We start from the raw sequence: 27,574 nt of genomic DNA, 5'->3' as shown, positions 1-27,574 counted from the left end.
ATGAATGAAAAGCAAGTGAATGAAAAGGTTTTTCCATGTTCAGAGTGTAAAGAAAATTTTCCTACTTCGGTATTGCTGAAGAGACATCAAGTATCATGTTCTAAGAAGAAAGCAGAAGTAAGTATACAAATAAATAATACTCAATATTCTACTATCCGGGGCTCGATGCCCTGGATAGTAGAATATTATATCAGATGCCAGGGGTCTGGCCAGAGGATATTTGGGTCCGTTAACGGACCCTTCACAAAAATCCGATCCACCAAAACGGACCTTTCACAAAATCCCGATCAAACAAAACGGACCTTTCACAAAATCCCGATCAAACAAAACGGACCCTTCACAAAATTCTGATAAACAAGATCGGATCTGTCACAAATTGTTTATTGAAAGAGCAAATCTGAAAGCAAAATAACGCATATTTCTGTGTATAAACCGAATAATTTTTGGAACCTTTTTTGAAGTCAAATTAGAGGGATCAGCTTATACAAAATCGGCTAATTTTGAAAGAAAAAAATCGGCCGCTCATGATTTAATAAACAATAATAATATATATCTGCAAAATGAACTTGGAACTGCAAAAGGATAGTAAGGGTGGGGGAAAAATATGATCGCTTCTGATAGGGTTACCAACTTCAAAATTATCACCACTTAGCGTCTGGCGTTGAACCTTTATAATGACTTGATTAGAAAATATTCTCATCATTTTACTAGCTTGTCAATATTTGCGTTTTTATGGTGCGGTTTGATGTTTAATTGTTATTTTGGGAGAAAATTATATGGGTTTTGATTTTTCGATGCTAACAAGGATGATTAACTTTAAATAAACTCTTTTAATTACCGTTTTTTTTTTCTTTAGATGTCTACATTTTAAAAAATGCTATCTTTTAACATCCGATATGAGAGTCATATTTTGTTCTTTTTTCGAGCTAACTTCGCTTTATTAGGATGCAAACAAATGAAAAGTCTCTTTATTTCTGTTAGAACTCTCATTTCAAGTTTTTAAAGCAAAATTCCATTTTCTGTTATGAGTCAAAAATTAAAATGCTGAATAGATGGTTTATTTTATTATTTTTATTTATTTATTTATTTTTATTTATTTATTTATTTATTTATTTTTTTTTTTTGCTTCAACTGTGTCCACAGATGTTAATGAAATGTTTATCATAGGACCCTAAAATGCAATTTAAAAATAATTTTATCAAAAATATTTCTTTTACAAGTCGTTTTTATACTTTTGATGCCTTCACTTTGAGAATTGCGATCTCTTTGCATCCGCTATCGGAGTCCGATTTTTCGAATTTTTGATGTTTATTACGCTTTGTTAAGAGGTGAACAATTAAAATAACTTTTTATTTTTGTTAAAATCACGGAATTTATAAGTTTAAAACGAAATTCTGTGCTTTTTAAGAGTGTCTTGGGTCACAAAGTTAAATGCTGAACCCTATTCTGAATTTTATTTATTTATTTTTTTGTTACAATTATTTTAAATACTGGAGAGAAATATTTGTAGTATAATTTAACAAAATGTAGAATGGTAGATAAGTATTGATACTTGAGAGAGCGATGCTCCCCCCCCCCCCCCCCCCCCCGCCAAATATCAGAAAAACACTCCAGAATGATCTTCTCGACGTAGAAGAGGAAAACACTCAACTTTAAGTTTAATTGATGCAGTTTGTGCCACCTCTAAATTATAAAATTTCGTTTTAACATTTTTTTTTTTTTTGCGAAATTATTTGATTTTTCACAAAATTTATTCATTTTTTCACAAAATTATTTAGTTTTTCACAAAAAACGGACCCTGTGAAAATTCCTGGACAGACCCCTGGATGCTAATTGTATCCCCTTCACACAAAATTCTATATTGTAAAAGCTGTCACTTCACAAAATTTCGTACCTTATAATTAAACCTTCCACAAAATTTTATTTGTGAAGACTATTATTTTTTATCCGACTTTTGTAGGATGTCTTTTCATCCACAAGATCATTACTTTTTGCATTGAAAAAGGCGTTCCCTGTAACGCCGAAACACGTGTTTGCTGTAATTGGCAAATTTGTGCTTTTTTTAACATTGTTTTTCTTACTTTACTGTTCAGCACAAAGGTATTTTTTATCTTATTCTTTCATTACTTTTAAGCTTTATCATTTCCATTAAAAGCAAAAACATCTCTTTGAAAAATTCTCCAGCTTCCAAGTTATTCCCTGTAAAGTTTTACAAAAAATATTTTAAAGAAAAATACCCCGAAAATAGTTTTTTTTTTTTCTCCCAAAAAAATTTTTTTTCTCTTTTCCACAAAATCTGGACCTAAAAATAAAAACCTGAATCAGCCCCTGCTCTCACTTTATATGCGTTTTACATGAGGCATTCAGAATTGAGAGCTACAGTAAATAAAGTCCATTTTGACTTAATTCATTTTAGCTCTCAACTCCTCATTTATGAATGTATTATTTTGTTTTCAAAATCTAATGTTCAGACCTAAAGCCCAGAGTTAATCAGGTCAAAATTAACTTGGTCCACTTTAGCTCTGAATCTGCATTACGTTCTGGCAACCCTCTTAGTGCCAGTGAGACTAAGGTCTCCAGAGTTAGATTTGTTTCCCCTGCCTAAATCCCTACTCTATATGCAAAAGAAAGTTGGGTCTCAAAAGTGCTATAGTCGTAACATATTACCCTGCATTAACCGGCATGCCGCAAAATTCGGGGGTCACCAGAATTTCAATACACTTGCCTGGTCCTTTCTGGCATGCCGGAAAAATCGAGGTCAGGGGAAAAGATTAATACTATAAAAAATATATGTTCAGCTTAAAAATGAATATAAGTTCTACACATATCTTATTAGTGTCAATAGACAGTTTAATTTCGTAAGAATATTTACTAACAATGTCATTTGTTATTATAACAAAAAAATATTGTTTAATAACAAATAATTTTATAAAAATTAAATTAAAACTGAGCCAATATTTAAGCTGTAAGTTACCACCCCTAAACCATACAGAAGAATTTACCATCATAGCTATTCAATAAATAAAAATTAAACTTACCTCTGTAAAAGGAACCTAAAATAATTTATTTAAAAAATTATGAACTAATTGCAGTAACACGGATTGCTTCTAAATTGATTACTTTATTGGCATATAATTAAATCCGTTAATAATGACCTACCATAAATATTACGCACATATTTATGCAATAGCTTTTTTTTTTTTGAAAGAAGGTTACTTTTGGAATTTATTTTTTTTTTTCTTTAGTAGTTTGCTTTCTGATTGAAACTGAATGGGGAAATTTACTTTTGTTTTGTTGCAAAATGAACCTCGAATAATTCGGCTTGCTAGGAAATTTGAATTTTCTGGCATGTTGGTCAACCTTGCTTTTTTCGGGCGAATACGGGGTAATATGGTAAGTGTTCAGTTAACTTAAAAGGTTTTAGAAATTCTAAATTATTCTATCCGGGGTACAAAGCACAAACAAATCCAATTTTTTTAGTTATAAATTTATTCCAAAATTGAGATCCATTTTTGTACTTGTTTTCTTATCATTTACAGTTAATAAATGTTATGATCATATCAAATTATATTTTCAATCAGGTTTCGCCAAAAAAAAGAGCAAGTCCTTCAGATGATGTTGAAGAAATAGTAGTGAAAAAGAAGAAAATTGAAGAACCAGTGTATGATGTTGAAGAAGGTTCTGATGTGGATGAAAGCTCTGATGTTGTTGTTCCAAATGAGAAAGGAAATAAGAAGGGTATTCTTCAGGCATTTATGTCAAGCAAAGTGCAGTCTCTCTTATCTTCTGCTAATGCCAAATCAATACAAAAAGATAATTCTTCTGCAGAAAAGCAAGATCTTACTGATAAATCTGCAGAGAAGGATAAAGTTTCTATTTGTGCATCAAGTTTGAGAAAAAATATTGCATTATCACTGCAGAAAAACAAGTCTTCCGAAAGCAAATCCCGTAACCGAAAGTCTGATCATTGTGAAGCATCCCAACCTGCAGTTCCTGTAACCTCTTCACTTTCTGAGAAAGATGATGATCTGGATAGTTCCAATTCTGTTCAGAAAAAGAAGAGAGGTAGGCCATCAAGACGTCAACCTGAGGAGCAAAATCAATCTTCGGACATTTCTGCCAACAAACAGAGTAAAACTGAAGATCCTAAAAGTAATGCTCTGGCAACTACTGAAAAATCATCCAAGCAAATTGGTATTTATCTTTTCTTTGTTTTTATTTTTGTATTTATTTTCACTTTTGATTTTGTTTTAGCTGTAGAATATTCGGGAAAAACTTTGTATTCAAACTACACTAAATTCCCAATTTTCCACGGAATAGGGTTGGCGGGTAAGCAAATTTTGTGTATAATCTATAAAATAGGAACAAATGTTTTGCACTTGGAAAGAAAAATGAGTTTGTTCATCTGCATTCAATAAATCCTCAATGCAAGGTTTTTTTTTTTTTTTTTTTTTTTTAATGAGGAAAACTTGAAGAAAATGCAAAGCAGATAATTCTTCCATGAGTGGAGTTTTGAGTATTTGGAGTTACACAAATATGACGACCAGCATCAGGCTCTGGGCCCAGCTAGGCTGGTTTTAAGTCTAATATCCTAACCTAAATCTGAAAGTCCCCTTACTAGCCTAGTAACCTTTCTATGAACCCTTTCCAATAAAAAATATCTCTCCTCCCAAAACTGAACATCATGCTCCAAATGAGATCTTCTGAACTTCAATTGTATCAAAATTAGTTTTGAAATGTCTTAAAAGTTCTGAACAAGGACAAAAGTTACATTACAAAGTGTACTTTTTCTTTCATATTTTCTAACAAGAGAATCCTTTACATTAAAAGTTTTTATATCATCGCTGCACTGCAATATTTACCCTAATTATATACAAAGAAAAACATTCTTTAATGAGCTTCACTTGACTCCTTTCCCACCCTTGGCAAAAGAAAAATGACTAGAATTATTTTTATTGACTTTGAACTAAAAAGGTAAGAAATGGAACTTTTTTTTTTAGTAATGACTGAAAACGTGATTTTTTTACTTTTCCTTTTTTGTTTCTAATAAAATCTTTTATTGGTGCAACAAATACTAAGCTGTTGATTTTTTAACTTTTAAAAATCATATTCAAAAAATAATTGAAAACATGATTAAGTGTTCAATTGACCTAAAAAATTTTTCTTTCCTTTTTTCAGAAAAGCAAAGAAAAAATGAACAACTTGTCAAGCCATCTAAAAAAGGTTGATATTTTTTTTTTTTTTTTTTTGATTAAACTTATTATGTATAATGTATTGTTATGCATTTGATGCAACTTCAAACTTTCTTTAAATGACGACACAGTTCTTGAGAAAACACAAGAGATTTATTTACAACTATGTACAAAAAATATCGTTAGCAACTGCTATATTAACCATAGCAATTAGGCAAATATCAATCAACACCATAAACTCAACGGTCACACACTTATTTACATCAAAATACGCAAAAACACAGCTCAAAGTCTAATACACACTTCCAGCAGAATGCTGAAAACGAGACTCCACAGCTGAAAAACAAAGTAACTGACCATTCCATTCACAAGACTTCCGGCGTTTTATACTGAGCCAAGAAATATGTAGAAAATCCTACAAAGGTCTGCAAACGTCTCATATTTTCTTTTTATTCGTTTCACTAATCTTATCGTTCAGAAATGGGGGGACTATACTTCAGTCTCGAATGTTAGAGGGTTGTATGTACATTACAAGAAACTATTTACAGGTTACGTTACTAAGATAATTTTAGATGAAAGATAATGGAATAAATGCCAAATTTAGCTAGATTACAACAAATTAATCACAACGATAATTACTATATACATAATTTGTCTCGGGCTGTACAATTTCCAGAAAGGATGCCAAACTTATATCACAAGTTTACAAATACACGCATTAAATAATAACCAATCAAACACAGAAAACACAATAATAACAAGAAATATTACTAAACATCAAAAGCAAAATTTATTTACAACTTTGATGTTATCAACCCTGGTTGTTTACGTAATTACTCATGAACTATGGCCATAGTATGGGGCTAACTGATCATAATGTACAACCCTAGGTTAGGTGATTTTTGGATCCTCACTACTACGTCGTTCAGTCAGTTAAGGACTTTGTATGATCAATCCCAATGCAACTGCAATTTGGGTGAATGACCTTTCCCTCGGATGGGATTCTATAACCCAAACCCTGTCACCTTCGTGGAATTCATGTCCAGTGGACATTGTGTCGTGTCAGGTCTTCATCCTCTCTGCTGCGATGTTGATTCGCTCCCGTGCGAAGTTATGAACATCTTCCAACCGAGCCTGGAGATCCTGTATGAGCTCCTCAGGCGATGAAGGCGCATCTGGAGGGCGACCGAAGACAAGATCACAGGATAGCCGAAGCTCTTTCCTCCGAAGAGCATCCAAGATGGGGCATACCCGGTAGTTTCTTGAACAACACTGCAGTAGGCCAGAAGGAACAAAGGTAACTTCTTATCCCTATCCTGTTGATTTCTGGAGACCATAAGCAAGAGATTATTCAGGATTGTACGTTTAAATCTCTCCACCATGCCGTCCGATTGTGAATGTAGTGATGTTGTCCTAATTTTCTCAATTTTGAGAATTTGACATAGGCCCTTTAACACAGCAGAGATGAAATTCCTCCCTTGATCGGAATGAATCTGCAAAGGTGTTCCATATCTCGAGATCCAATGCTGGACTAGAGTCTCTGCTACGGTGGTTGCTTCTTGATCTGAAATGGGATACGCTTCGTGCCATTTGGTGAAGTAGTCAATGGAAACAAGGATGTATTTGTTCCCATCAGCAGTTCTTGGTGGAAGACCCAGAATGTCGATCTCGATTTGTTTGAAAGGAGCTCCAACGTTGTACAAATGTAGCTTCCTACAGCTTCTAATCTTCGGTCTTTTACAGGCAGCACAGACGTCACAAGAATGGCCCCACTTCTCCACATCATCCTTTGCCTCGGTCCAGAAGAAGCGCTCTCGAACTTTATTGAGGGTTTTCAAGACACCAAAATGTCCTCCAGTCGCACTACTATGTATTTGCTTCGGAACATCTGAAAGGAATATTAGGAGAAGGGGTCGGGGCAGATCTTTATTTTATTATTTCACTTATCTTTTTTAGATATTGAAAATTCAAAAAAGAATTTCATTCTATATTTTGAGATGCTAGGGAAGTATTAAATGGGCGCTCTGATGTGGGAAGGTAAAGAGCAGTATCTACAAATATTCAATTTTTCATTTTTTTGCATTTTTGTTAATTATTGCACTTTTGCTTCATTGTATAAACTCTTCTATTTGGTTTCCTCTGAAAATAGAGCACAAAAAAAGCGTAAAATTCCAACAATTCCCTATTGCTACTGTGGAATACAAAACGCGTGTTTTAAATAACTAAATAACTCATTTCTGCAGGCACTGCTTTATTTTCACAGCAGTAATCTCCTTTGGAAATTTTTCGAAATCGAAGGCCTAATACCAAAAAATCAAGTCTTAGTCGCCAGAAGTGGCGACCATGTGTTTCTTTATTTGTCAAAAATCATATTGTATATCTTACTAGGACGACACGCTTTCATTCCTGAGATGTTCGGCATGTTAGTGGACTCCATCTTGGCAACGTAATTCAGAGCAAACTCCCTTAAGGTTTATATATATATATATATAAAAAGAAAAATGCTATTCAAGCCAAAAGTGGCTATCATTTTTTGTAGCTCAGGTAGCCTACCTATTCAGAATTCCTAGACTAGATCTTTATTTTTAAGGAATGATAAAGCACAGATAGGAGAGTTCAGGAGCTCTCCTCAGAATTTTTTCGAATTTGAGGCTATAAAAACGCAATTCTAAATCTATCTTTGATTGTGTTAAGAAAAAGTGTGGCATATTCTGAAGCTTTAAAAGCACTAATCTTAATAACACATGATAAAGTTCTCTATGGTGATGCTAACAAAAGTAATTTTTAGTCATCTTACTCTCTTTGAAATTGCTAGGAGAGTTTTATTTTTTGAGAAAAAAAAAAGTAGAAAGAAGCCTAACCTTTGTGCTTTTCTTCCTTTACGGGGACTAATAAGCTGTCAAGGAGGGCTTAGCCCCCTTAAGCCCCCCTTAATTCGGCCCATGCTTTTATTTCTCAAAAAATCCGTAAAAATGTGAAGTTTTGAAAGTGTCCCAATACTTTTGGTCATATAGTGTAGATACAGAGAGAGGGATATAGATAGATAAATAAATAAATATGCAATAATATGATATGAAATAATTAAAGAAAACAAAAGAAAATCAGTAATATGTTAAAAAGTGTATTGTTTGCAAAGAAAAAAATATATACATGATGAAATATATAAATACATAAACATATAAAACTATCGGCATTACAAAAAAACAAGGAAAATAAAAATATCTCAAAGAAACTTTAAATTTCTTTTTAAATCAAAAGAAATTTTGTGAGTGTTCATTCACTGGTTTTTCGTAATTTTTCGTACCCAGTGACTGAACACCTCTCTGCCTGAAATACTATGCATTCTGCATTAACTAAAACAACTTAAATCCATAGCCTATATATGCCTCCTTAATTTATCTTTTGCAAAATTGAAAAATAAAATTTATAAATACAGTTTTCATTTATTAAAGTAGTTGCATGCACAAAACCAGTCTTATAATTTTGGCAGAGAAAAAATGATGCACAATTGTGAACATTCTATATTTTTTTCAGCGAAAACATACGAGACCGAAGTAACCAATCAGGTGTCAGGTAGCTTAGAATATCAATACAGAAAGCTATTGTAAACAATTTATTTAGAAAAAATCTTTTGAAGGCTATTTTTTAAAACGTATTCCGAGTTTGTTCATTTACTGGGTCAGCCACTGGTCAGGCTACCCTACAAAATATGAAAATACAAATACCTAAATTTTTTATGCCTAGTTCCAATTTTCAATGCATGAAATGTGCTTGTAGAGTCGTTAAAAATACTGTCAATTTCGCTTAACTCTGCAAATGTTCACTATTCCGCCTAGTTTCTTTTGTTGCTGCCATTGCCATATGTGTGTGTGTGTATATATATATATATATATATATATATATATATATATATATATATATATATATATATATATATATATATAGTGCTGACAGTAATTAAATTAACACAAAAAAATATAAATGTTGCAGACAATAACAAATTAGAAAAGATTAAAAGTGAAACATGGCATACAAAGAGGGGAAGAATAGTGAATGAAAAATTTGCAAAAAAATGAAAAATTTGCAGTTTCTGCCTTTTACCTGCACACGGCAGAATTCTACTGAAATTAGAGTTGTCTTTCATTTTTTGTCTATTTCTCAATTCTTGTGAAGAAAAAAAATCTGATCTTCTGTGGGAGTAGTATACTCAAGTAAATACGGAATTAATCTCAGAAATTTTTGCTGGAGTCCGGCAATTCCACCATTGATTTTAACTCCTGCATAAGCACTTGATTAGGTTGATAGCTAGTAATATGCTTAAAATACTTATTATAAGCTGTAATTTATTTTTTGTGGTGCATTTTTTAAATGATTTCTTGATCTCTGTACTGTGTTTGATGCCTTGTATTATTGTTATTATTATTTTTAAGTCGGCAAGTGTAAAATTTTTAAGTTAAATATTCTTGCGATGTGTTACTATTCAGATTTTAAAACATTAACAAAATTTTCTTCACCCAAAAAATACTAAACGAGTAGGACGAATTAATTGTACTTAAGTTATTCATGAACAAAATATTATTGAATATGCTGAACGTTAACCCTAGCGTCAATGACCAAACTTTTCCCTTACTTTCAATAACCGGGTACCCATTTTGAATTTCGAAGATTTAGAGCGTAAATAATTTTTTCTCTGACACCTCTTATATTTAATTGAAACGTTTTCTTCCACCATCATCTGGGAAGTTTGTGTATCCTGTTTTTACCAAAAAACGAAATGGTTTATTGTTTTCCAGCACTCTATGTTTACGTTTCACGCTAAATTGTCTGTTAGAAACAAATGTTTCTCCAGTTTTTTTGTAATACTGGATGTATTAGATTTTCCACTTTGGTATTTTATAGTGAATTTGTAGTATTTTATTTATTTATACCAGTGATGTTCAACTTACGACCCGCGGACCACATGACGCCCACGAAGCTCATACCATATACACATAGGCCTGTTGTACCAAAAAATATTATCTGTGATTTTATCCTCACTATCATTTGCTCAACCTTTGCTGTCATGCCGTCTGACATTCGTAGGTATACTCAAAAAAAAAAGAAAGAAAAAAGGGACAGATAATATATTCCAACTGAAATATTATTGTCAACATATTGAGCGAAACGAAGTTCCTAATTCGGTATCACTGATGATGTAACAATATGTTCGTACATCAACAAAAAGAGATAACCAACAAAGGCCGTAATATTGTTTTCCACTTCACATCATAACAAAAGAAGTTCTGGAGCAACCAAAAGTCACAACGATTTCGTTTTATAACAAAACAAAATGTAGTGTTGACACGACTGATCAAATTTTGATAATTTCGAAGCATTTGATCGAATGGTGAAAACCAACGAGTGTAGTGCGCTGTGAAATATAATGAGTATACTTAATTTAATTTAAAATCTTAATTATATCTGTATATGTAATTTGAATAAATGTACATTATACAGAAACTTTCTTTGCGTTTACGATCCGCAGTGTGACTTCTGTGTAATTGCAATGTTTTCAAGTGTTTATTAATTTTTATTTATTTTACTTTTTTTTACAGCACGAAAAATTTTTCGGACATGGGAAGCGAGTCAATTCTTTGGTTTTACACCAGAAAAAATTGAAAAACGAACCTTTAACGGAAAAAAAAATCGTTTCTGAGGATTTTTTAGATTTTTTTTAGGGGGGAGGGGGGTACGCGCTTGAGTGTCCCAACTTGCTTTGCTACAAATGTTCATGCTTTTGAACTATACTCTTCTCTAACCCTTCAGAAGAATATTAATGGGGAATACAATGCTGTTTTCCCTATCAAATATAAATAATTACTATGTAATTGCCCAAAGTGTTATACAACTTGGGGGCGCGATGCCGAAGGGGGGAGGGATATTAAAATGTAAAAATTTTAAAGGCTAAAAAACGCCCCCAAATTTTTTTTTTGAAAACACGATTACAACTTTCTTTAGTTCAGATTCATGTAAATAACAAGGATTAAAAGCAATTTTAAAAAGATCTTGTTACAAAGCGTAAAAATTATGATAAAAGTCGCAAAAAAGTACCCAGGTACCAGGTCATTGATGCTTGGGTTAACAAAGTTAGCCCTTTTCTATGAAGTATAATAATGTAGTATTTGTTTTTGTACTAAACAGTGATTTTTTTTTAGTGAATGAAGAAAAAACGACTGAAAATAATGCTGACACTGTTGTAAAAGGTAATGGAAATATTAAAACTATGCAATGATGAAAAGTTAAATGGAATTGGCTGTACTTACCTTATTACTAATAATAATTGCATTTTATAGATTATTTTTATATTTCATATCCTAGTGTTTTTGAACAAATTTCCTATACGTTTGTTCTCACTAGCGCAGCAGGAATTACCTTCTGTAGCGGTTTTTTTGATCAAAATATCTTCTGAAAGGTTTTAAATCAAAACAGCCCTATCATATGCATAAACTATTATCAGGGAGATCAGGGACAAGTCAGGGAACTTTATTAATCAGGGAAATATCGGGGAATTTTGAAAAAATCAGGGAAAATTGATTTTATAAAGAAAAAAAATTTTTTTTTTGCTTTACAGAATTAAGTACTCTAATTACCTATGCACTTTCCGCCAATTATCTGTTCAAAAAAAATTAATTAATGAGATGTGATTATACACTGCCTGCGATTATACTTTGTCCATCTTTTTCCTCAACGTCAACGTATTGAATCTTGCTTCTGTGTCTGTTAGGTTGTTTATTTTACCAAACTTGAAATTTCCTTTTACGCTTTCAATGCTACGTAAAATAAACAACCATACAGGCAAAGAGGAAGCCTTCATTAATGCCTTAGCTCCTTTGCCTTTATTCCATTGTCTCAAAGTAATTAGCGTACTGTAATCACAATTTCAAAAAGAAATCTTTGGTTTTTGAATTAACGCTATAAAAGCTTAAAAGTTATTTCTTCTTTGCGTTTTTAATTTAATTGCTAAAATTGAACTTTCAATTAAAAAAAACTTTGTTTTTTGCGGTTATACTATTTGTTGTCACCGCAGATTATTAAGGTTTTCTTTTCTTCAGACTTAAGTGATTCTTTAATTTTATAACCAAGTTGCATTCTTCTTTTATATATTTTAAAATTAACTAATTGCTTTTTTTTTTTTCTTGCATTTCAATGTTGTTTGTTACAAAAACAATCTAAGATCTTTTTGCGTTACATACTGAAATCATTTGAAATAGAGTTAACTTGTGTACTTAGGTAAATATTTTTATTGTTAAAATGCTGTATTTATTCATTAAAACCTATGTTCTTGATTAGAAAAATGCTCCCTATGAATGGATGTCAAATGGTTTCATCTGTTTTGCATAAATATGTCAATTAGTTATATAAGAATAACTACATTACTTCAGTTTCTTAAAATTCTTATGCTAAGTGGTTTCTGGAAGTAAAGTTTTTTTTTTTTTTAATTTTCTATAATCTTTCCATTGTAGAAAAATTTAGTATACTGTTTTGTATGTTCCCCCCCCCCTAAAAAATTTACTTGATATGTTTTTTTTAACCATTTTATTAAAAAAGTAGCTTTTTTTTTTTAAATATATCTTTAGTTCAACAACTTACAGAACTTAAAATTTTTAAAATACTGCATTTTATACAAACATACAATGAATTTCAAGTAGAGCAAAGAATGAAAACCATTGTCGTTGCTAACATAAATCAGATAAATTTGGTGAACTTAATCAGGGAAAAGTCAGGGAACTTTTTTTCACAGTTCCTGTCGCCACCCTGTAATATGCAAAATATGGGTCTGGCAGTAATTAACTTGTTTTCAATTTGTCTTTTGTTTCTCACATAAACTTGAATCAGAGGTTGGAAGTTTTGCGCTATAAGTAGCAACGTTACTGTAGTAGCTACATTTTTTAGTTTGCAGGGTGAGGTTTTTTTTTTTTTTTTAATTAAAAAAAAAGTCTGATTTTTTTATTTATATCGATTTTTTTTTTTGTTTAAATCGGATTTTTTTTATTTTATTCAAATTTTCAAAACTTTGTAGTTATTAATTACATTAGATTTTTTAATGTAATATATTTCGTACAATAGATGAATCCATTAAGCTTACTTTTAAACCTAAAATAAGTTCTTTAACAATTCAATACATTTTTAAGATTCACTAATACATTATAATACTTAGCTAAGAAGTGATTTTGTTTTAGGCTTTGCTTAAAAATAAGGTTTCCATCATCGTGTAAGTTTTAGAGTAAAAGAGTATGTTGAGCAATTACTTTTCTGACTTGTATTTGCTTAACATGTGGTTGGATGGTGTACAGTCGAATCCTGACTTACGCGAGGGATGTGTTCCAAGACCCCTTGTGTAAGTCGAAATTTCGCATTGTGGAAAAGGAAAGGTATAAAATTTTTCATAAACATACCTAATTATTTTAGACACTTGTTAACACCACCTCAAACTGTTTTAAACCATTCCTTTATTATACATTACCATTTCTTACATAAAGAACTGAATTTTTAATTGTATTCAAAAGCTGTTTTAATCAACATAAAATACTGTTATGATGCACAAAATCAGTGATCAACAGGAAAGAGAGACACGGTGGGGTAGCTACACTTTCTGCCGCCCGGGGGCGGTTCCTCAATTTGCCGCCCTTTATGATGGGAAATAGTTGACACATTAAAGAGTTTAAAGATTTTAATAAACAAGAAAAGAAACTTATTTTTTTCCTTCTTATTTTTCTTGCAGAAGAAAAATAACGAATTCAGAGTCCTACCAAAACATTCCAAAAGTTAAGTCAAAATTCGGAATTTTGAGCAATTTTCAGTAACCTTTGTAGAAAAAATGCTTTTAGCCCCCTCCAGATTTTTTTTTAAATTAAACTTAGTTTTATGCATTCTTTGATGATGTTAGGGGATCAGGACTTTTCAAGGAAAATTTCTGAAACTTAAGTGTTAAAAAAGCATTTTTAGGCTATCTTTGAATACCTGAAGATATTGGGGATAATTCGGGGGCGCTGTTCAGAAAGCTTTTCATCAAAACTGAAAAACACGTAAATGTAGGCTGTATCTAGCGGTGTACAGGTCTCCCCTAATTCCAACAAAGACTGGATTTTCCTGCAGAAATATTTTCAAACTAGAAATCAATTTTAGTCCATCTTTGATGACATTAAAGAGAATAGGGAGCGTTCAGGAGCTTTCTGAAAATTTTTCAACGACGAAGTTTCAAAAACGCAATTGTAGGCTGTCTTTGATGCCAAATGTTTCCAAAAATGTTGGGAAGTCAAATGGTTTTTCCGTCTCCCCTTGAAACTTGAAAATGACTTCCTACAAACGTGACTTTAGCCATTGTTTGACGGACAGCATTATGAGAGAGAATTCAGAGAGGGGTTTTCCACCCAAAATATTTTTCGAAACTGTTGCTCATCTGAAGCTCTTCACAACTGAGCAAAAAAAAAAGGGGGGGGGGGGTTGCAGTCTTCCCTCAGAAATGTCTAAAAACGAAATTTGGAGCCATCTGTGATGGCATTAAGTGATTTCGTGCACATCTGGGGTCCTTACCTCAGAATTTTTCTGAAGTTTAAGTTTCAAAAACCCAACTTTAAGCTATTTTGGGAGACATTGGGATTATAAAGTTCAAAGTTGATGTCCTAAATACACACTTAGACTATCTTTAATCATTATACAGGAAAGGTCAGGGCTAGACCACCCTCATGAATTTGTACTCCCTTTTGGATCCATGCTTGAGAGACTCACCTAATGTTGAGAAACTCAGAAGTTGCCACTCAGGGTACGAGCAAGCCTCATCCCCTACCCTTCATTAGATCTGGTAGCAAATTTGGATAATTACCAAATTTGGATGATTCTCTTTTTCTCCAATGGAAGTCGAAATGTTCTAAGATTTTGCCTAGAGATCATTTTACTAATTAAAAACCTTTCTTTAAAATACATGACTAAATGTAAAACTCATTGTATAAAGGAATTAGTTGATATAATACAGGAGTAAAAGCAATTATTATTCGAGTTAATTTTGTAGTCAATGACTAATCAAACCAATTGTTGAAATAGATAATGCAATCCTGAAAATGAGCAAGAAATCACCCACCATTTGAAACCTCTCCCCTTTTACTCTTGTTGTGTACTTTTTTTAATATGGTGGTTTCCTGTAGGAACTTACTTAAAATCAAGTAGTAGCTTCATCATAGAACAAAAAGTTATGAAATTTATTGTTTCCTCTTTAATAGTTAACCTTAACAGCAAAAAGAAAAGAAAAAAAACATAGTTCCTTGACTTTACACTACCACCTCCTTCAGTCTGTAGCTTCAGACAAAAGAAGAGGAAAAACAACAATAGTGCTGAGATGTCCACAAATACTATTACAACTAATAGTATACCGCTCTAATACAAACCATAATTAACCACTCTATTACAAAACATGTGATTGCATGTTTTGTATTAGAGTAATTTTATTGTCGTAGTCGTACTAAAACCTTACAATTGGAAGACTTTTGCCTCCAGTAATAGATCAAAAGCATGATTTCCTTATTGGGAAAATGCATTAAATTTTTCCGCATCAAAGGTGTGAATTTGCCGCCCCCCAAAAAGTGCCGCCCATGGCAAACCGCCCCTCATAAAATAAACCAATACGGTATGTACAGTATGTAGTTATAATAAAATTATGTACTATAATAACACTGAACAGTTGATTCAGTAATGATATTTGTAGCTTTAAAAAAATAAGATCTTACGCAAGTATATCAGTTGATACAATGAGAAATAAGACTCGTAAAAATACCAGCTATCATCAGACATATATCATTTTAAAGCCATATGTGCTATATCTGCTTTACATTCGTGTGTCTTATGTCAATTTTTTTTCTTTGTGAATGCTACATGTAGGGAACAATGGTATAGGCTGTAACCCACAACGCTTCCTCATTTTTGAACTCGTATCCAAATTCCAAACAGGACAGGATGTTGTTGATCAGTATTGTGCTTCTGATTTGGGGTGACCTAGTTGGTCGAATCGTGCTTTAAGGGGTTCTGATGCCTGTTTTGTTTTTTGTTCTTTTTTTTTAACACTTTGACATGCTTTTTAAAAAACATACTTATTTTAATTCATTCTAATGACTGGAAGGTTTTTTTTTAAATAATTTTGCCGCTTATCTACCCATTTTATATACAGGGTTTGCATAGAAGGACATCCTGGTTTTAAAAATTTATATTTCATAAACTATTACACTTACTGCAAAAATGATGCATAAATATAAAGATAAACTGTCTAAGTTTTTTTGAACGTACGTCATTACTTAAACGTTGCACGTTCCGCACCAGCACAGCCAGAAATTCCTTCTGGAGGGGGGTTTTTGCCCACGACAGTCCTGACACGTGTATTAACTACTGTATTGGAATCGGCAATAATGTTTGTTTTTACCTCCAAAACTCCCACTTTGCAATGTCACTGACGTTCTACTACGCTGGATTGGCCATACAGGTGATGATGATTTACCCTTTATGCATTGGCCAGCCAAAACCCCAGACTTAAGCAAAAGTGATCTTTTTTTTCATGCGGTTTTGTCAAAGACAACTTTTATACACCCCCACTGCATAGCAAGAACTGAAAGATTGCATATGTGCAGCCTTCCAAAAACTTGACCGTGAAACGCTTCAAAATGTATGTTAAATGTATGTACTAAAGGCTCAAACATCAAACATTTGCAAATGAAAAACAAACTTCAAATGTTCTTTTTATTTTTATGTATCATTTGTTGTGCTAAGTGTAATGGTTTATGAAATATAAGTTTTTAAAACCGAGATATTCTTTTATGCCAACCCTGTAAGAGCGTTCCAGTGTGGGCTAAGCAACCATCCGGTAGCAGAATTTTTTTCGGCCCTCTACAACATTGATTAAAAATCAAAAACTGGTCCGTAGACCAGTATTAATTAATATTATATCAATCATAAAATCTAAATTGGCACCAAAAAAATAAGATGCCAATGCAAGGATGCAACCTGTAGATTATATCCCTGAAAATATGGTACAAATCTTCATTAGCTGATAGTTAAGATTTCTTTTTCTTAAAAAATTTTAAGTTTTTTCGTCTCAAAATAAGAAATAGTTTGCAGACTTTCTCAAGATTCTGAGATGCATGTCGCAGGGTCGTGCTGCTTTTACTACCGGGAGCAACCATACCAAAAATCCAGAAGCAAATTTAAAGCTATTCATTTTACTATAAGCATAAGGCATTCTTAGAGCTAATACATTTCAATAGTTTATGAAAAGATTACATTATGAAGGCTTAATTTTATAAAATTTTCATTGTTTAGGGCATTGTTTCCCGACCTATGGCCCACAAAGCTGATCCGAGCAGCCCATTGTTTTGTTTAAATGCTACAAGTCAAAAAGCATGATTAATGACAATGTTATTAATTTGGATTCAAATATTCAGAAATTGGTTTCTGAAAAGAAATGAAATTAAGTAAAAGAAGCATCGAGTAATTGTTGTTATTGATAGGTTTCAATTTTTTTTCCTTTTTCCATACTTTACCATGTTATTTAGAAAACTTTTAAATATTTTCAAATTTTATGTGTTCTGGCCAGCAATAATCATTTTAATGTGAGGTAAGTCCCTTGGGTAGAAAATAGTTAGGCACCACTGGTTTAGAGGAAGACTTCAAAAATTTTGCAAATTTTGTTTCAAAAGCTGCATTTTTGAAGTGTTACCAATATTATTCAAGAAGTGCAAAAAATTTATCAAGTTATTAGATGAATGAAGTAATGGTTATGGTTATATATCTATATATTGAAAGTATAACTGATTTTTTGTGTGCCCCCCTCCCCCCAAAGTGTCCCTACTTCTATTTAATTTACAACTCTTATGTATTGAATTATGCAATCTTTTTTGCAGTCTTATCATTTGCACATTTGTTTTCAAAGTGATGAGCAGTTTCTTCTACAGTGCATAAAGTATTGTAATTTTCTTTCACTATACTTTAACCATAGTTTTGATTCCCCACCCCCCTCCCTTTTCATGTTGTTTAAAGAAAAGTACCTAAAATAGGGAATTTAATTTCCTACTTAATGTCACAAAACAAAGAATAAAATGTTAATTTGGGTGCAATTTTCAATATACATCACATTCTTTTATTTTGCTCTTTTTAGTTCATGAAGAGAAGCAAGCATCTAAATCAGCTGCTAAAGTTGTATCTAAAGGAAGAAGAGGTCGTAGACCATTGCGTAAAAAAGACGACAAACCAAATAGTGTGAAGTCCACAAGTGCTAAATCTTCAAATGATATCTCTCAAGCATCAAGTCAGGATGTGGAGATTGATGTTCCAACATCTGATGCCAATGAAATAGCAGTTGTCGATAAACAAGTTAACAGTAAGCAAGCTTCTAAAAGTGTTGATCCTTCTTCAGGTCATAATGGACCTAATATACATTTTGATGAATCTAGAAATGATATTGATGACCCTCCTGTTGTGACTAATGGCTCATCTGATGCTGCCAACGGTTCTGTTGAAATTCTTACTCAATCTGAAACTACTACTTCCAATAACGAAGATGCTAGAGCCTTTATGGTGGACCTTCTTACTGATTATTCATCTCTAGATGCAACTGCACCAGCCATTAAGGTTTGTAATTTTGTTTTCGAACTTTGCAATGAAACTTTTAGTTGAAATCATGTATGATATGGAAATTTACTTGCATGCTTTTGATGTAGTAATTGCCTAGTTAACAATACTAGTAAAAACTTTATTTTTGTAGTTAGTTTTTTTTTTATGAACTTTTGTAATTTTGTATGCAATTACAGTTTGTTTATATCTTGTACTGATTTTTAAAAAAATTCAGCTTTAAAATACTATTCAAGATTTAAATACTTTTTTTTTTTTTTGCTTTTTTTTTAAAAAAAAATCCTTATTTCAACAATGTTTTTTTTTGCAACATTATTCCTGTTCTATGTGTACACTTTTCAAAGCTGTGAAAAGATTTAGACAATTTTTGCGACTTTTTGCCAGGCACCAACGCAACCAGACTTTACTTTTTTGGGGTGAAGGTTTGCTCATAGCACTTCTCTTATAGAAATATAATTAAACTATCATATTAGAATTGGCAATATGTGTTAAAATCAAAGGTTCAGGAAGTACACCCTCAAATCCTCTTTTTTCTTTCATAGACGCCATTTTAAGTTTTTGCTAATTTTCAATGGGGGAGGGGGGGGCTTGATGAGGTAAGGATTGAAATGAAACAGAAATTTATGTAAATCTTCACTATTTTGTTTTTAAATAAATTTTCTTTTTTAGCGCAAGACTTTATAAACACTCAATATATTTAAAATTAATTTACGCCTTTCTTTTATCAAAAATGTCTTCTTTTTTTTTACTAAGTTAGTGTAATGCACTATTAAAAACTGATGATAAACTTTATTGCAAAGGATTAATGCGCTTTTTTTCAATTTATTAAGAAGAAAAATATTTTAAATTTAATTTATATGAGAAATAAATGTTAATATTATTTTTCTTACAGGCTGAAAAACCTGATCCTTCTGAAGATCCTGGAGCTTTAGATCGCTTACCAAATCAAACAATTTTTACTTGTGCTGTGTGTCATAAAAATTTTACTAGAAAGTTTCACCTTGATCGACATTTACGCATATCAAGGTGTTCTGGTTTACCCATGCCATCATTTCCTTGTGAATTGTGCAATCGAGTTTACACCAGAAAGGTATACTTACATTTCTTTATAAAATCAATGGCATAATCATATTTTATTATTTTTTAACCAAAGAAAGGAAATTTAGTTAAGCTGTTGTAAGGATATAGCCGTAAAGCTTGACAGAAGTTCATAACTAACATTTGGATACAACTTTGTTTAAGATTGACTGGAAACACAGATGAAGAAAGAAATGGGCTAAACATTTTTCTTTTCATTTTCTAGCATTTATAAATTATTCTAGTTTTGCTATGTATGCATATTTTTCAGGTACCAAGTCTTCTATAAACATTAACATAATATTCCTCTTGTATAGTTTTTTAGATGTAACTAAACCAGTAATAATTAAAAGGATGCATACAATGTTTTAAAGTACTTTAGAAGTTCTTTTCTCTGTCTCACTCTGCTGTGAAATAAAGGCTTTTAAAATGATTTTTTAAAGTGAGAGTGCTTCGTTTTTTCCCTCAAGTTCTTTCATTTTACTAGATTACCCAAATGAAATATTTTTATGAGAATGCGTGGCCTAGTGCAACGATAAAACTTATTGCTGACGTATGTTCTTTTACAAATAAGCAACTAACAATTTCTCTTTTTTTTTTTGTAGCAATTACATAACTTGCTCAGTATGTCATCTAACTGAAGTAGGATATCATTTTTTAGGTATTTTCCCCTGTTTTCGGCAAAAAAAGCAGACAATTCATATTTTGCCTATTATAAACCATTTAAACTTTAAGAATCCAATTGGATTTGTTTGGTTGAATTACAAATTTCTGCTTGAATAGTCAAAAGGGAGATTCGGGTAGCTTTTACAGTAGATGCTTTGGACTTTCAGCCAACTGGTCCAGGGTTGAAACTCTGAGTGGAGTGGATTGCTTCAATAGCATTTTCAAAGTGAGCATTTTGTGTACAACATTGTAGACATTAAAATTAATGTAGCAAGAATGCTCTTCACTTTTTTTGACTCCTTGATGCAGCTTCAGTTCTTAAACTGCTCATCCCTGAATTATGACAGATTATGCATTTTTAAGTCATTACGCAATTGAATCGATTATTTCAGAAAGGGCATAAATCTAACTAATGCAACTTTTTAGGAATCAATAATAAGTGATTATTTCATTCAGAAATGAACTAAATTCTACAAAAAATTTTATGACTAATCTAGCTACAAGTGGGATCATTACCTCACCTTAAATTATGTTTCATTTCGTCACTAAAATTAATTTTAAAAAAAAAATTTGAATTTGGACTTATGCCCTTTCTGCAATAAATATCCTGAAAGACTAGTTTACAGTGATGAAAATATAAATCAAGTGAAACAGATTTGTTTCAAACTGATTTATGATAATAAAAAATATTACAAAGTGACAAAAATAATTAGTAAAGTCCTTACTCATAAATTCACTATCTTAAAAAGAAAAAAAAAAAAAAAACATGTATTTTCCTCTTTTTCTCGTCTTGTTTTAGTGAAATAATAAAGTCTAAAAAATATAATATATATATATATATATATATATATATATACAAAAACTAACAAACTGAGATAAAAAGCAAAAGTTTTACATGTGTATAAAACTATATTCATATTCATCAAATACATCCTCTGTGGAAATCTTTTTTTCTAATCTACTCTTGTCTAGTTTTCTGTACCAAGTTCGATATACATATTAGTATGACTACGTTCAAAATTGCACTAAATAATCATCTTGATATTTGTTTTCAACAATATGAAAATTTTCCCTTTATACTCAATATGGGCAAAGGTAGTGCAGTCGACAAACGTTACTTTGCAATATTCTCTTGAAAACTCTATAAAATAACTAGCCTGAAATTGTTCCTTTGATGTTCTATCGAATATTTAAGCATCATGAATGTTGATGGTTGATTATTGAAAACATTTGTCGTCCAGTAGAATATTTTTCCAAAATCTCAATTTGGGAGATAACTCCTCTTAAAAAATGAAGGGCGCCTGTTTGAACAGTGACATATTTCATTGTTTTCTACTGATTTGACAGTGAATCTTGATATAATTTCAGGATTTCACTTATAAGAGGTTGGATCTTACATGGTTATAATCTGGCAAAGAACAAACGAATGTCCTCTCAGAGGAAAGTCATGAGCAATCTTATTAAATTTCTTCAGTGTTATTTCTAGAAAAAGTCTCCTGAAGTGTTGTTCTTATTTTGCAGCGTTTTTTATATTTTTGCTGTTCCTAGAGTGATGTTAATAAAACCCCTGAGAAATTAGCGAATTTCATTCGGATTCCGTGATTTCGAACCCCCCTCCTAACCCCCCGAACTGACAAACCTACCATTACCGAAATTATATTAGACCAAAGGAATTATTTGTTTTTACTTCATTACGCCAAAATTTCTAGTTCTTCTACGATCTTTCCATTGCGTCTTACTATTTCTTCCTTCGTGTTTAGTTCAGAAAGGGCATAAGTCAAGGACTTACGCCCTTTCTGCACTAAACGAAAAATGTGATCCTAAATAAAGTGCTTTGTTGTACAAGAATTGACTTCTCTGCTACATTAGTCGATGTCTCTACATACAAGCATGGGAAAACCACAGCTAACTAAATTTTTTTAAAAATGTCACTTATGTCCTTTAACAGTTTTTGTTTGTTATCATTTGTAAATTAAATTATTACATGAACTTCTTTTTATATTAGGATAATCTTCGGGAGCATCTTCGTTCCCACACTGGTGAAGTTCAACGTAGAAAAAACCATAAATGCCAATTTTGTGACAAAGCATTTCATGGACAATCATTACTGGCTATTCACATCCGCAAGCATACTGGAGAAAAGCCATTTGAATGTGATTTTTGCCCAAAAAAATTTCCGTCTGCTGGTGCTTTATCAAAACATCGCTTGACTCACACAGGAGAGAGACCCTATTCTTGCAATGAATGTGGACGCAGGTTTGAAAAAAAAGTTTCATATTTTTGCATGTAAATTAACTGTTTAACTAATTGCTAAACTAATTAAATTTATCACTTTTCACTTCTTAAATATGTTTGAAATTAAAGAGGAAGTTAAATCTGTAATGAACAAGCATTTGAAACAAATTAAATATCATTTTAGTAGTTAGCTATACTTTAAATCTAAATTTTCATGGCTTGTTTTTCATTTGAATCACTCCTTCACTTTTTAATTTTCAAATAATTCTACCACTGTTTCCTTTATCCTTTTTCTTTTGGACTATTTATTTATTATTTTTTTGAATCAGTGCCATTGTATAAAAATTTTATTAATCATTGATATGAGTTAAAAATCAAAATTATCATTAGATGTACAAATAGCAGCAATAGAAATTGCAGAGTTTTTATGCATAATTCAAGGTTTCGGGTAAACCCTTCTCCAAACCACAAAAGTTGACCTATTTTCAGACGTATTTGCATTCATAAGGTCTCAATGTCATTTGCAAGAAAAGGAGACTTCTTGAAACCCTGAAATATACTTGCATTTTATTTTATTTATTTGCTTTTTTTTTTTCTGTTACTTGTGTCTCAAAGGTGTTTTTTACTGTTTGGAATATTTTGAGAAAAATCAGGAGCCTGTTTAGACTTAACAAAGTTTTCACAAAATTACTATCACTTAAAAATGTCCATAAATGCTCAAATTATATCAAAAATTACTGAAGATATTTATGGCTGATAGGCGTAAACAAGATATTAACAATTTGTTAAAAACAGTAAATATTTTTTTTTTTCAAATCTGAATGAGGATTGAAAGCTTGTATCTATTCAAAGCTCTTTAAAAGTCCTGTCAAATTTTTTTTGCAAGTATTAGCCAATAATCATGACACTTAAGGATAGATTACTGTCTTTTGCTGCAAATTAAAAAAGTACTAATTATAAAAAATATTGAAATTATTTTTAATAATTAGTACTTTTGAACAATTAAAGAAAATAATGCATGAAGAATTTCATAAAATTACTGAAAAACTTACTTGGGTTTGTCTGGGATAGTACCAAAATGGAAAGAGAAAATATTAGGACTCAACCGATGCATCGATGCCGATGGTTCAACAATTAAGCCATCAGCATTGGCAGCCGATGCTAACTTGGAGGAAACATCGGCCCATCGACCTTAAAAAACATCGCAAAGCCAATGGAATTGGCCGATGTTTTTTTTTTAAAGAAAAGGGACCTTTGCTGTTTTACTTTTTAATACAAAATAAAGGGAGCTATTATTTTCATATAAAAATTTTTACTTGAATTTCAGTATGAATATCTATTTTAGTCAGCCCTGAAAGAATTTTTAATACTGGATTCAGGTACAAACAAGTTAATTATTGCATTGTTTTTTGTGGCTGGATGCACGTATGTATCTCTCATAAGTAATAACTCAAAAATGGTAAGCTGTTAGAAGGTTAAAATTTCATATGTGGGGTCTGCGTAAGTTTCAGCTGTGCATTTCCCTTTTTGTTTTCAATCAGGTGTTCTGAATGGCCTATTTACTAATTTTTCTTGTGGCTATCAATTACTTATTTCAATGCAAAACTAATATAGCATCTTAGACTGATCATTTGGTGATATATTGCCGAATTGGAGACCAACTTGGAAACAAATATGAGATGGCCAAACCGGTTTTTGGGACATTTTGTTAGATTCCCGTTGAACCGGCGGTAATTTTTATTTTTTCGATATTTGTTATATGAATCACAGTAATGCAGTCTTTTCTGTACCGCTTTGGTGGAGTTACAAGTTTGAGGTTCGTCGAAATACATTTTGGGGCCCTCTTTCTCTTTCACGGATTTTGTAAAACATTTCTCATAAGCGTTTTTGTAACTCCTACGGGGCGTACAGTCATGGGGCGCCTCGTGCAACTGCAACATTTGCGACATATTAAATTTGCCACTGCACGTCAAAACAAACTGGGGTGCAAGTTTTAAAAGGGTTTTTCTGCTTGCTCTAAGGCTGGGGTTCTCAAACTGAGGCAGGGAGGTGCACACCTCCCTAGTAGGCGAAGAAGAGTGTCCTGGGAGGTGTGCATGTTTAGAAAAAATAAAATGAAAAAGTAAAACTAATTTGCTCAATTTTTTGGTGGCATGTGAATATTTTCGACATTATCACCTTTTTCAGGTTATTGGTGTAATTTTCATCCACATATGAGTGAATCTGAATTTTCAGCATTGACACCACGTACAAAGTCAAAGCATCGAAGAAGGTATTAAAAGTAATCTGATGCACTGAGTTAATTACAACATAACATTCAGAAATTTATCAATCACAAACAATGGTAGCCCTCCCACCAAGCTGGTCTTTTATGCCAATCTCACAAAGATCATAAATTTCCTCAAAATAATGTGTATTAGTTATTTGCTTCTTTGATTTCATGAGTTCTAATAATAACACGCTCAAATGTAGTAGTAATATATATATACATTTTGCGTACGAACTTACTTTACTTGCACTTGAAAGCCTGCTTCAGTTTCAAATCCCGGTTTTCCAATTGCACTACACTTGTATTGACTAAATACAACAGTTGAGGTGATAGAGGGGGGGCAGGGGATATGTGAGACCAGGTGCATAGCTAGAGTGGGGTGGAGGGGGTGTTTGCCCCAGGCGGCACTTTTTTAGAGGGGTAAATTTACTCTCAATACTTTGGAAAAACAAATGTATTTTCCCAAAAAGGATAGCATATTTTTAATCTATATTTGCAGGCAAATAGAAAATCTCTTAGAAATGTAAGTCTTTCATATCGCTACCATAGTAAAATTACTTAAGCAAGAATTTTTCTTGATAGCATGCATAACAGTACAATTCCTTGTTTTTCTCTGAGGGGATGACAGAGAAAAATCATGGAACCAATTTTTTTTCTACTGTAGAGGTTAACTCAAGGAGGAAGAAAACAATGAAGTTTTCCTAAATTTCGTTATAAAGAAAAAGTTGACGCTTGATTATAAGTGAGTTTCTTAAAAACTTCCTAATAAAACAAAAACTTCCCTTTTTAGCCTACTTTCCCAGTAAAAGTCAGAGAAAGAAGAAAAAATATATGAAAGAAGGCTTAATAAATCTTAAAAATGTCGCAAAAAGCAAAAAAAGTCGAAAATAAATAAAATAATTAAATAAATATCGAAAAATTGAAAATAGGAAAGTAGGGTTTTGAGATGGGGGAAATGTCTGTCGGTTTGTCTGTTTGCCTCCAACCCCCCCCCCCCCCCAACCTAATAACTGTTGAGTGAATAGTCCGATTTGAACAAAAAAAAAATTGTTCAAAAGATCTCGCCGAATACACATCATTCCCATATTTCACTTTTTGATTTGAACAATTTTTCGTTCAATTTTGAACAGTTCAAAAGTACTTACCATTAGTGCCTACGGGGAAATTCAAGGCAAAAATAAATCTAGAACTTAGAGGCGTAATGGCTTCAAGCAAACTTTATAGGAAAAAGCTTTTGGTGAAGAACATGTATCGAAAATATGTTTTTTATTTGAACGACTTTCTGTTCAATTTTGAACAGTTCAAATCTCTTAAACTTTACTGCCTACAGGGAAATTGAAAGTCAGCATAGATTCCGAACATAAAGACGGATTTACTTCAAACAAATGTAGTTGGAAATAGCTCTCGACAACCTACTCCCGACTCCAACTCCAAGAATTTTTGGTGCACTTGACTCCTACTCCTGTGTCCAAAAATTAGACGGACTCCGACTACCCCACTTCGACTCTGACTTCCTAGCTTTGACAAAAATTTATACATGGAGGAGTCTGACTCTGAATGACTGGCTCTGACTCTTGGAAATTCAACTCCGACTCCTGTATCAAAAATAAGTCCAATTCCAACTCCGCAAACATTAGCACACTTGTGGACTTGAGGGAAAATGGCCGATTCCAACTCAAGTCTTTGAATTAAAAACTTTTGACTCTTGAATCTAACTCTTTTATCCCAAAATCAAATTGACTCTTACTCCACAGTCATAGTTTTTACTGTGAAATAATTATTTTTATTATTATGGTTTGTATTTATTTTCACTCTAAAGTTTCAATTTATGTATTCAGTTTTTGGGGGGAAAATTTGGAGCCAAGGACCAATTTCTCAATTGGCAAAGTAGGCAGCTGCCTAGGGCGGCAAAATTTGCTTTAATTACACATTTGTTAAATTATTTTTTATTCTTGAAAGTAAAACATTCACATTCTTTCATTTTTCACAGATACAATTTTTTCTTATCATTTAATAATGATTTCTTTCACACATTTTATGAACATCAAATATTTTTCAATCATGGTAATTGATCAGCGTAAAATATTAAGTGAAGACAAAAAGAGGATGTCAATTTCAAAAAGTGTCTTTGCGTTTATCCAGAAGTCGCAACAAGATTGGAGTTTGACTAAGATTTTAGTGTTATATCTAAGTTTATTCAGCACTGGTTTCTTGAGTGATTGACGTTTATTTTCTTTTTTACATTACTAATATTTAAAAATTGTTTTCTGTTAATATTGCCTCAGGCGAATAAAAATAAGTGACGAATAAAAAAGGCTGAATGATTTTAAATAAAGGAAACATGCTAAATTAAAAACCAAAGAACAAAAAAAGTGTCTCATCAAAAAAATTTTAAGCATGATATGTTTTTTTTTTCCAAATGGGTAATTTTCAAAAGCAGAAACTTAAGACTTTGCAACGTAATGCAGTGAGGAGCGGTAAGAACAAA

General features: G+C 32.0%; 1 protein-coding gene across 1 annotated transcript; it reads left to right on the top strand.

Moving 5' to 3' along the window:
* Positions 1-24,149, top strand: LOC129222943 (uncharacterized). The gene is made up of 6 exons (XM_054857504.1): positions 1-117; positions 3,582-4,194; positions 18,367-18,839; positions 19,732-19,929; positions 22,588-22,735; positions 24,145-24,149. Exons 1-6 carry the CDS (start codon positions 1-3, stop codon positions 24,147-24,149), a joined length of 1,554 nt encoding a protein of 517 aa, XP_054713479.1.
* Positions 24,150-27,574: the final 3,425 nt, after the last annotated feature.

Source organism: Uloborus diversus, chromosome 5 (assembly GCF_026930045.1).
Source record: "Uloborus diversus isolate 005 chromosome 5, Udiv.v.3.1, whole genome shotgun sequence".
Classification (NCBI taxonomy): Eukaryota; Metazoa; Arthropoda; class Arachnida; order Araneae; family Uloboridae; genus Uloborus; species Uloborus diversus.
Note: the sequence above shows the minus strand (reverse complement) of the source record. Positions and strands in the feature narration are given on the sequence as shown.